The 12,308-nt window shown below is 43.1% G+C and overlaps 1 protein-coding gene across 1 annotated transcript in view; it reads right to left on the reverse strand.

Moving 5' to 3' along the window:
• LOC115098991 (hepatocyte growth factor-like) overlaps nucleotides 1–12,308 on the reverse strand; it is a 141,545-nt gene that overhangs the window by 106,786 nt on the left and 22,451 nt on the right. The window contains exons 4-5 of the mRNA XM_029616202.1: nucleotides 11,899–12,019; nucleotides 8,345–8,463 (exon numbers count right to left, since the gene is read on the reverse strand). Of these exons, the coding sequence (XP_029472062.1) occupies nucleotides 8,345–8,463; nucleotides 11,899–12,019 (240 nt within the window). The remainder of the gene's footprint in view (nucleotides 1–8,344; nucleotides 8,464–11,898; nucleotides 12,020–12,308) is intronic.

The raw sequence follows: 12,308 nt of genomic DNA on the forward strand, positions 1-12,308 counted from the left end.
CACATGGTAGGAGCACTGGCTGGCCGGCGCCATCTTTAAAGATGGTCGCCGCCATCGTAAAGATGGCCACCGCCGTATTTAAAGATGGCCCCTGCCATTGTAAAGATGGCTGCCGCCATCTTTAAAGATGGCGCCAGCCATCCAGTGCTCCTACCATGTGACAGGAGCCGGCCAATGGCACGGACCCCTGTCACATGGTAAGGGCAAAGGGCCATCGGCGCCATCTTTATGAGTGGCAGCCGACGGCCCGAGAATGGGAGATCGCTCACGGGACCACCACTAGACCACCAGGTAATTTTAAAATGTTTTGGGGGGCTCGGGAGGGTGGGGGAAGCTAAGGGGTCATTTGAAAGGGTCGGGTGGGGGTTTTTTTTATCGGGCCATCGGCGCCATTTTTGAGTGGCAGCCAAAATGGCGCCGATGGCCCGAGAGCGGGAGATCGGTCCCCGTGCCCCCACTGGACCACCAGGTAATCGTTAAAAGTTTTGGGGGGGTTCGGGAGGGTGGGGTAAGGTAAAGGGTTAATTTTAAAGGGTCGGGCCTCACCAAAAAAAAAAAAATAATGATGTGAATCGGAACCAATTCCGATTCACATCACCCACATCACCCATGATCAGATTTTTTTCCCCCCTCTAGCCGAACCCGATCGTTAAGACGATCGGGCACATGATTCACATCTCTAATAAATTTTACTGAAAGACTGTTACCATTTGTAACTTATCATTAAAATCATCCATTGTACCTGAAGACTGGAGGATAGCAAATGTAACCCCAATATTTAAAAAGGGCTCCAGGGGTGATCCGGGTAACTACAGACCGGTTAGCCTGACTTCAGTGCCAGGAAAAATAGTGGAAAGTGTTCTAAACATCAAACATTAAACATCAAACATCAAACATCAAAATCACAGAACATATAAAAAGAAATGGTTTAATGGGACAAAGCCAGCAAATCTCACAAATCTGCTTCACTTTTTTGAAGGAGTTAATAAACATGTGGATAAAGGTGAACCGGTAGATATAGTATACTTGGATTTTCAGAAGGGGTTTGACAAAGTTCCTCATGAGAGGCTTCTAAGAAAAGTAAAAAGTCATGGGATAGGAGGCGATGTCCTTTCGTGGATTGCAAACTGGCTAAAAGACAGGAAACAGAGAGTAGGATTAAATGGGCAATTTTCTCGGTGGAAGGGAGTGGATAGTGGAGTGCCTCAGGGATCTGTATTGGGACCCTTACTTTTCAATATATTTATAAATGATCTGGAAAGAAATACGACGAGTGAGATAATCAATAGGGATGTGAATCGTTTTTTGACGATTTAAAAAAATCGTCAGATATTTTTTAAATCGTCAGAAATTGTCAGAGTCACGATTCAATAGAAATTCCCCCAATTTATCGTGAAAAATCATAAATCGGGGGAGGGGGGAGGGCGGGAAAACCTGCACACCAAAACAACCCCTAAACCCACCCCGACCCTTTAAAACAAATCCCCCACCCTCCCGAACCCTCCCAAAATGTTTTAAATTACCTGGTGGTCCAGTGTGGGGGGGGGGGTCCCGGCACAATCTCCCGCTCTCGGGCTATCAGCGCCATTTTGGCTGCCACTAATATAAATGGGGCAGATGGCCCAATACAAAAAAACCTGACCCGACCCTTTAAAATGACCCCCTTGACCCCCCCCCCCCAAAACCTTTTAAAATTACCTGGTGGACCCTATGACATAGTGAGGGCAAAGGTAGCGCCGGCACCATTTTGAATACTGGCAATACGGCCCGAGTGCAGGAGGTCGCTCCCGGACCCCCGCTGGACTTTTGGCAAGTCTTCTGGGGGTCAGGAGGCCCCCCCAAGCTGGCCAAAAGTCCCTGGGGGTTCAGCGGAGGTCCGGGAGCGATCTCCTGCACTCAGGCCGTATTGCCAATATTCAAAATGGCACCAGCGCTACCTTTGCCCTGTCACAGGGTAAGGGCAAAGGGCCATCGGCGCAATTTTTATTAACGGAGCCGATGGCCCGAGAGCGGGAGATCGCTCCCCGCACTCCCGCTGGACCACCAGGTAATTTTAAAACCTTTTTTGGGGGTTCGGGAGGGTGTTTTGATTATCGGATCGGGCTGGGCGAAAAAATGTTAAGATTTGGATCGGAACCGGAATCGATCAGATTCTGGTTCCGATTCACATCTCTAGTAATCAAATTTGCGGATGATACAAAACTGTTCAGAGTAGTTAAATCACAAGCAGATTGTGATAAATTGCAGGAAGACCTTGCAAGACTGGAAGATTGGGCATCCAAATGGCAGATGAAATTTAATGTGGACAAGTGCAAGGTGTTGCATATAGGGAAAAATAACCCTTACTGTAGTTACACGATGTTAGGTTCCATATTAGGAACTACCAACCAGGAAAAAGATCTAGGCATCATAGTGGATAATACTTTAAAATTGTCTGCTCAGTGTGCTGCAGCAGTCAAAAAAGCAAACAGAATGTTAGGAATTATTAGAAAGGGAATGGTGAATAAAACGGAAAATGTCATAATGCCTCTGTATCGCTCCATGGTGAGACAACACCTTGAATACTGTGTCCAATTCTGGTCGCCGCATCTCAAAAAAGATATAATTGCGATGGAGAAAGTACAGAGAAGGGCAACCAAAATGATAAAGGGGATGGAACAGCTCCCCTATGAGGAAAGACTAAAGAGGTTAGGACAGTTCAGTTTAGAGAAGAGACGGCTGAGGGGGATATGATAGAGGTGTTTAAAATCATGAGAGGTCTAGAACGGGTAGATGTGAATCGGTTATTTACTCTTTCGGATAATAGAAGGACTAGGGGGCACTCCATGAAGTTAGCATGGGGCACATTTAAAACTAATTGGAGAAAATTCTTTTTCACTCAACGCACAATAAATCTCTGGAATTTGTTGCCAGAGGATGTGGTTAGTGCAGTTAGTGTAGCTGGGTTTAAAAAAGGATTGGATAAGTTCTTGGAGGAGAAGTCCATTACCTGCTATTAATCAAGTTTACTTAGGGAATAGCCACTGCTATTAATTGCATCAGTAGCATGGGATCTTCTTAGTTTTTGGGTACTTGCCAGATTCTTATGGCCTGGATTGGCCACTGTTGGAAACAGGATGCTGGGCTTGATGGACCCTTGGTCTGACCCAGCATGGCAGTTTCTTATGTTCTTATGCTTGTGTGCAAACTTACAATAGATATAAGGAAATAAGGACCATATAGATAACCATGTGCTCTGCACAGTGCTAGAACAATATGAGTATTTCAGCACCTTAAATCTGGGTTATTTTCTTTATTTATTTGTTATTCATAATTTTGCAAACATTTCAATACAAAACGTTTTGTAATTAAAATGCAAGAGGTTTGTTAGAAAACAAGAAAAAACAAATGAGAAAGTTAGAAAAATAAGATAAACATATCAAGGGAAAATCAAAACAAGCTTTAAGAGAGAGGTTTGAATCTGCATAGTGTAATAAAAATAGACAAATAAATCCTAATAAAAAAGAAACACAGAGGCAGGTAACATTTATAAATATTGTGAATAATTAATTGCTCTGCTAGCTTCAACCAAAGCCCCAAAACACCAAAGCCTGATATTTCCAACTGGGTTTGTCTTTTAAAAAGAGCACAAATTGATCGGAGTCTATGAAGCCGTTCTTTCCGGAAATTTGATTTGAGAAGAATTCTCCCTGTAGGAAGGTCCCTCTGAATATTACGAGGTGAACTTTTCCCTCCTAAGCTCTTAGCCCTGCAAATATCGAAGCCCCATAAATAAAGCTTTTTTATCAGATATTTTAGATGTGAACCACGCTGCGCCCTGGCAGAGAGTAGTATAGAAAATGCTAATAAAGATAAATAAAAAGATACGTAAAGCTGGCAGTATATCACCCTCCTGCAATCTTTTTCTGCAAGGGAACAATAAGATTTAAACAGTCTGACCAGAGCAGAGCCTCTTCTTCAGCCCCTGGCATCCCTCCACCCTGCTCCTGCCAGGGAGACATTTTGATGTGTATTTCTGGTTGTTTAGTTTACTGGAGGTGAAACAAATATCATAGGGAATGGGGGAAAAATGGAAAATGATGGAACCGGGTTCCCCTCTCCCCCCTGCAATACAAAACTCTGCACATTGAAATCTGTGGCCCTTCCCCGAGGCTCCACCCCCTCCCAGGGGACGCATGACTGGGGATCACTTCCTGGAGCTGTCTGGGGAGATGGAAGGCCTGGGCTGGGCTTCAGCAGTGGTGGGAGGCTGGGCCTGTTTGCTGTGTTTGAGATGAAATGTTGAGGGGTTTGCATCGTTTCATGTTGATACAAACTGCCTGCTCTAATGCAGTTCTGCATGTCATTTCCAAAGGAATGCATTCCCCTAATCTGAGGCATAGAAATGGTCTTACTGGCTCACAGACCACCTCTAGGTTTTAGTCAAGAGCTTTCCACCAGTGCTGAAAGTGAAATTTGTGCAGTCACCTGCAGCTGCTGGAAAATGTAATCTAGGCCTGCACTGCTCCGCCCTTGAGCTGAACCTGCCCATGAGAAAGCTTTCAGAGTGCACAGGCTAAATGCTTCTTACCCACTTAAACTGCTTTAATATTGTCCTGCCTCCCTGCCCCAGTCCCAGGCTCCTTAGATTGGGAGATTAACAGAGGCCTCAGATGCTGACTGAACTGCCAGCAGTATAGCTGGGGAGGACACAGCTGCAACAGGGCCATCGCCCTGTGCTACTCTTGCACCCTGCTGCTGCCTCTGAGACTTCTTTGGGCTTCACTGCTGCCAGTGGCCTTGGGAGGTGAGTGCTCTGGGGAAAGATGAGGTGGGGCTCTGCAGAATGGCTGTCAGGCATGTGACAAGGATATCCTTATGCATGGTTCCCACAGATGGATGAGGGGCTGCAGAGGAATAGGATCAAACTAGCCCCGTCTTACACAAATGCAAGCAGAAAATAGCGGAACGGGTGGTTATCTACGAGGAAGCTAGGACCTACCATGAAGCCAAATGCAAGCTGCCGCCACACAGCCAGATCTAGAAGCAGCTCGGGGACCCAAGCTCATTTTTTACATTATTTTGCAAAATATATCAAGCTACCAGAGCACCATAGAAGTAATAACTCTCATTCAACAGTGCACATAGGGAGGGGATATGTTTGCTTTGAAAATCCTTGGGTATCGGCTGAGTACTTTGCATGAAGTTACATCTCCTCCAAGCTGGGCACAACTTGTGTATTGTAATTTACACACACAAGCTCAGATTTTAAAAGGGCTTCACACTTGAAAGCCTTTCCAGACACCAACTGAACCCACTCTCAACTCAAGCAACTAAGAACTCCCGTCAGGGTAATCAACAACCTTTGACAACTCAATAATGTTTTTTTAATGAGGCAGGTTTTATTTACCTTGGTTTTATTTACCTTGGTCATTCTTTTGTTATCTCAGTGTTAATCTCTCTTTTGCCTTCTCTTCATTCCAAGTTGCATTTTATCCCTGTTTTATTGTAACTGCTACCTTATTCTTCTATCACATGTTAATGTTTTTAAGTTATTAAGTATTTATTCTGTTGTCACACCTTGTTATTTGTAAACCGGCATGATGCGACTCCCATCGCGAATGCCGGTATATAAGAAATTTAAATAAATAATAAATAAATAAAATAAAATTTTGGGGTTTACACTTGTGTCCAGGCTTTGCACACGGCACACACATTTTACAACAGGCCCGGCCATGTGTGTAAACCCCAGTATGTGCTGAGGGAAAAGGGGTGGCCTGGGGGTGTGCGGGCAGCCAGGCGGCGTGCGCAGATTACTTCTGCTCCGTAGGAGCAGTAAATAGGAAAATAAAACATTTTGGGATAATTAGGGTAGGTTTAGAGGTCGGGGAGGAGAGGAGAAGAAGGAGGAAGGATAGAGTTAGCGATAGGAAAGTTCCCTCCGAGTCCGCTCCTCTTGGGAACTCCCCACCCCTTTTCTACTCCCGTGTTCTTGACGCACACGGGTATGCACACGGGTATGCACACGGGTATGTACACGGGTATGCACACGGGTATGTACACGGGTATGTACACGAGTACTTTCCAGCCTCTTAACATTCACGTTGCTCGTGTGTGTAGGGGCCTGCTTTTGCACGTACAACGTTTTTAAAATCTACTTGAGAGTGAGTAATAGTGCAGGTCAGCCCTGCCTCTCCACCCTCACTATCCCTGGTACTCAGACTGAATCCTGGTCTCCAGGACTGAAAAGCTGTAATACTTAGCATCCTGCGCCATTGCTTCCTTCAGCATCTAACATGCCAGCAGCTTTAACTGAAAGAGATTCATTTGGTCTTGAAATGAGAAAGAAAGATTGATCTCTCGACCGTCTTAATTTATACGACTAATCCAAATGTAGATGAGTCATTAATTGGCTTTTCATAAATAACTATAATTTTCCTTTGTGGAAAATAACTTTATCATTGGAGAGACAAAGTTTCATTTTGAGTACTAGCAATAGATATAATTTGTTTTCTTAATTAGAACACGTGTTCTTGGTTATATCTATAGTTCTTTGTGCTGTCGACACATACTTCAGCAAGATGAGTCATGTTTCTTAATTGAAGGAGACTGGGAGGGAACTGGGGGAGGCCCTATTCCATCACCCACACGTATTTTACTAAAATTCCCCCCCCACACACACACACACACACGTGCAGAGCTGGCCACCCGCCCACACATGTGTGCACAGAAATGAAAACTGGTGCGTATGTGTGTGCAGGACCCATATTTTATAGCGTGCACGCACAAACATGCGCAAGTTATAAAATTGGCAAGTTATAAAATTGGCACATCTATGTGTGCGTGCCGGGAACCACACGCACGGGTCTTAAAAGACAGGAAACAGAGAGTAGGATTAAATGCACAATTTTCTCAGTGGAAGGGAGTGGACAGTGGAGTGCCTCAGGGATCTGTATTGGGACCCTTACTTTTCAATATATTTATAAATGATCTGGAAAGAAATACGACAAGTGAGATAATCAAATTTGCAGATGGCACAAAATTGTTCAGAGTAGTTAAATCACAAGCAGATTGTGATAAATTGCAGGAAGACCTTGTGAGATTGGAAAATTGGGCATCCAAATGGCAGATGAAATTTAATGTGGATAAGTGCAAGGTGATGCATATAGGGAAAAATAACCCATGCTATAATTACACAATGTTGGGTTCCATATTAGGTGCTACAACCCAAGAAAGAGATCTAGGTGTCATAGTGGATAACACATTGAAATTGTCGGCTCAGTGTGCTGCAGCAGTCAAAAAAGCAAACAGAATGTTGGGAATTATTAGAAAGGGAATGATGAATAAAACAGAAATGTCATAATGCTTCTGTATCGCTCCATGGTGAGACCGCACCTTGAATACTGTGTACAATTCTGGTCGCCGCATCTCAAAAAAGATATAATTGCGATGGAGAAGGTACGGAGAAGGGCTACCAAAATGATAAGGGGAATGGATCAACTCCCCTATGAGGAAAGACTAAAGAGGTTAGGACTTTTCAGCTTGGAGAAGAGACGGCTGAGGGGGGATATGATAGAGGTGTTTAAAATCATGAGAGGTCTAGAACGGGTAGATGTGAATCGGTTATTTACTCTTTCGGATAATAGAAAGACTAGGGGGCATTCCATGAAGTTAGCATGGGGCACATTTAAAACTAATCAGAGAAAGTTCTTTTTTACTCAACGCACAATTAAACTCTGGAATTTGTTGCCAGAGGATGTGGTTAGTGCAGTTAGTATAGCTGTGTTTAAAAAAGGATTGGATAAGTTCTTGGAGGAGAAGTCCATTACCTGCTATTAAGTTCACTTAGAGAATAGCCACTGCCATTAGCAATGGTAACATGGAATAGACTTAGGTTTTGGGTACTTGCCAGGTTCTTATGGCTTGGATTGGCCACTGTTGGAAACAGGATGCTGGGCTTGATGGACCCTTGGTCTGACCCAGTATGGCATTTTCTTATGTTCTTATGTTCCTAATTGACCCCAAAGTTTTTAAAATCAAAACGTATGCACATATATCACAATTCTGTGCCTGGAACTTATCTTCTCAGTTCCTATAAAAGTACATGTGAAACCAAGTTAGGCGCATTCTTTTACATGCACTGGTCTGGTCCATGATTGATTTCAAAACACAAACACACAAAACAAGAGTTTTATGCAAATCAAGGCCATATATTAAAAAATGTGCATCCACCTGCCTAAAGTAAGTTTACAAAGGCAAAACCAGGGTGCTTAACAACAAATTATTAAATTAACTTTTGTACTATGATTGAACAGCAATGACCATTTTTCTGTTTTGCTTTGCTCTCCATTTTCCTTCCACTCACCACAGGGTTGAAGCGAGCAGAACTCCCAGGGGGTGTTGGGGTGAAGCGTGAAGCACCAGGGCCTGGCCTTGCCATCAGGATTCCGGCAGTAATTATCTTCCAGGCCTTTGTCAGGGTAGCTGCAAGGCGCAGAGAGAGGAAAGCCTCATCAGTCACAAACAGGCACCCCCTGTCCAACAGACCAATTAAGTGTGGATTGAATAAACACAGCGGGTCATTAAGAAAGCTGCTCTCACAGGAGCTGGGCCCTGGCTCATTACTAACCAGGCATTCATTCTCAACATGTGGCTCTACGTATTACGTTTTTCAGTTCTCTTTTCCTGAAGGCATTAAAACAGCTCTGTGCAAGTGCAATACTAAAGAAAGAGTTGCACATTCTTTGCTATTAAAATTTGAATTATTATGCTTATAATTATTAAATGTGAATTGATTAAAAATAAATTAGCAATTTTCCAAATACCCTAATTTCTAAGAAACATATAGAAACATAGAAATGACCGCAGAAGAAGACCAAACGGCCCATCCAGTCTGCCCAGCAAGCCATGTAATTTTTTTTTTTTTCACATACTTATTACTCTTGACTTTTAGTACCTTTTAGTTCTATTTCCCTTCCACCCCACCATTAATGCAGAGAGCATTGCTGGAACTGCATCCAAGTGAATATCTAGCTTAATTAGGGGTAGTAGCCGCCGGAATAAGCAGGCTACACCCATGCCTCTGTCCACCCAGACTATGCAATTCGGACCTTGTTGGTTGTTGTCCATATACAGATCCTCTTTTCTACATTCCCCTGCCGTTGTATCAGAGAGCTATGCGTTGAAAGTGAAGTGTTAGACTTTCTCCCCTGCCGTTGAAGCAGAGTGCTATGCTGGATATGTATTGAAAGCAAAATATCAGCTTATTTGGTTTTGGGGAAGTAACCGCCGTAACAAGCAAGCTACATCTCGCTTCTTTGTGAATGCAAAACCTTTTTTTCTTTTTTTTTTTCTTCCACATTTCCTCTTGCTGTTGAAGCCCAGAGCAACGCTGGAGTCTCACCAACCATGTGCATGTACATCGAGCAAGGGCATTATCTCCAGGTAGTAGCCCTCATTCTCGCGAGCCACATTAACAATCAACAAATATTGAACAAGCCTAATAATTGGCAATACCTATAGCCTATGTCCTAACTGGTAATTTTACATACTCTTACCCAGCCCTCTGTTTTAAAGTGTAACTAAAGTGTGCAGTAAAGTCACTTATCCTCCACCTGAATTTCAGAGGTGGTAAATAAAAGTCTAAATCCTGCCCCTCCACTCCATAAAGGTTAGTACCCCTGGGAGCAGAAGTACCAAGAGATCCATATTCAAAGGCATTTGTCTGGGTAACTTCTGAGTTACATTTCCAGCCCCCTAACCAGTTCCCACCACCCCCGTCTCGCCCCCCCTCCCTCCCTACCCCCCCCCCCCTTAATCGTTCCTACGTGCACCTGCCCATGTCCTACTGTAAATAAGTTTCATATACTAAATATCCCAAGTGCACATGCCAACTAACCTTGTATATTGGTTCTTTTTGTAACGCTGCCTGTCTGACTCTCCTCTCCTCTACTTTGTATATCACCCAGTTAACCCCTCCCCTGTTTATTGTAATTTCCTTTCCTTTCCTTTCTCAGTTATTTGTAAACCGACATGATGTGTCCTACGAATGCCGGTATAAAAAAGTTTTAAATAAATAAATAAATAAATAAATTTATCTAGAAAAGTCCTTATCCAGATAAAATGTATCCAGAAAAGTAGAGGACGTTCCAGGACGGATTTAAGATGCACAACTTATCCAGCTAACTGATGCCTGAGAGCAGTCCTAACGTTATGCGGGTACATGCACCCTTATAACTTTAACTGTAACGGGATATATTCCAAATATAGCTGGTAAAGTAGTAATAAAATAAACAACTTTAAAATTCCTTCCTGGCAAGTAGGCTCAACCTTCCACCCTGCAACCCAAAAATCACTAAGAATGTTGCATGATATGGTGCTTCTCCAGTCCCTCCCACACTCACAGCCCAGCAAGGAAATATGACCATCCCCCTAAATTTGCAAACTGATGACAGCGCTAATCCCCCTCCTAACCATTAACCTCCCCCTTCCAACCTGCATACTGAAGCCAAGTCATCCCATCCCACCCAGGACCCTCAAAACCCCAGTGCTGCTGGGTGCAATCCAACAACACTGCTTTCACAGCATGAGCTACCAGAGTTGGAGTCATAAAATATTCTGGGGCTTTTGGGGGTCCCTTGTAGAAAGGGGCAGGAATGATCTCCAGTTGCTCCTGCCTTGAAAAACAGCACCAGCTGGACCTGAGACTTTTGCCAGTGTTTAACATCAACAAAATGGTGCCATCATCATAGCAAGTTGCTGCCATTTTTAAAGGGAAGCCAACAGAGCAGGAATGACTGGGATTCACGCCCATCCCTTTCTACAATGAAGACCCCTACTACAGGGGACAAATGAGGGCCTAGGAGGCTCTAGTCCTGGCTTATTTGTGGTGAGAGGAGGAATGGAGGAGCCCTGGGAGTCTCCGGATTATTGGTGGGAGCTGGAGGGATGAATAGAGGGGTCAGATAGACCCCAAGGCCTGAAGAAGTAGCAAGGGGTCTGGGGCAGCCCAGAGAGGCCCTTTTTTAAATGCATTTCTTAACAAAGAAAATATTTTCAGATATTTTCAGCAAGTTTGAAAATAGGCTTTTTTTTGTTTTATTTTTATTTATTTATTTATATTGTTATGAAAAATGCATTCACTCAAAACACTAAATAGGTTAGGATATTTAATCTTGGAGAAGAAATGACAGAGGAGATATGTTAGAGGTCAACAAGGTAGCTTGTTTGGACTTGGGCAAAGCCAGTAATTAAATGTACTCCCCCCTTAAAAAGAAGATTCCCCTGCTTTCCCTGAGTAGTTACTGTGCTGAAGTGACTCATCTTGAGAGCTGGGGTGGCTGCATCCTGGTGTCCTGTGCTCAGCCATGGCCTATCCTGACTTCTCTCAGACGGGCACATTTTTACAACTAGCACATGTGCATTTTTCTTTAACGATGCAGGAAAAAGCTTTCCTTTAGCATTTTGATTTCTTTCTTGGCGTGCTGCAAATTCTACTAAGCATTAGCATTATTTCTATTAAAATGATTATTTTTAGCAAATACTAACATTACTAATAGCTCATGAAATCTGCCCTGTGACTTGTATGAGAATCTAATCAGAGAAAAAGGAATTACACTAAAATAAGAATCATCTTCTGCCTCTTGAACAAACGTTAGAAGTTCCTATTAATCCAAAATATAATCTTAAACTTAGTAAAATGTGCATAGCCAGCTATCAGTTTCAGGTCTGTTTTTAGTCTATAAAAGTCAACAAATATGAATCATGGCCATAAAATGTGATCTGGAGAAGCCATCAGGAGCTTCCAGCTCTCCAAAATGCATCAACCCCCCAGAGGGTGGAATCTGCTGGCCACGGATTGAAGGGCAGCTTTCCAAGCTAATTGCTACTTCAACATTTTTAAATATTCAAGTCTTCTACCTTTCTGGCTTGAATTTGTGCCTGTGAGGTTTCTGAAGATCCCATCGTTGACATTCCTTGTTTGTCTCTGTGTAATCCATCGGACCTCTGTAACTTTCTCCATTGCAGCTCATACATTCCACTAAAAATGGACAAAATACAACACAATGTGTCACAATAGCTAGTATCTATCTCCAAAACGGAGCAAACTGAAGCATGCTTTTCTACCAGGAATATTTTAAGAAAACTTCCTTCAGCACAAAATTCTGGAGCCATCTTAGGACAGATGTGGCTCTATCCAATGGATAATTCTTCCTGCATATCCATATTTACTAGAATAGAGGCCTAGATGCACAGATTTCCTAATTCCCAGCTGCAGTTAGCAAAAGAGTAGCAATTATAAAAAAGAATTTTAAATCTTTCTGTGTCTA

Source organism: Rhinatrema bivittatum, chromosome 9, assembly GCF_901001135.1.
Source record: "Rhinatrema bivittatum chromosome 9, aRhiBiv1.1, whole genome shotgun sequence".
NCBI classification, from domain to species: Eukaryota; Metazoa; Chordata; class Amphibia; order Gymnophiona; family Rhinatrematidae; genus Rhinatrema; species Rhinatrema bivittatum.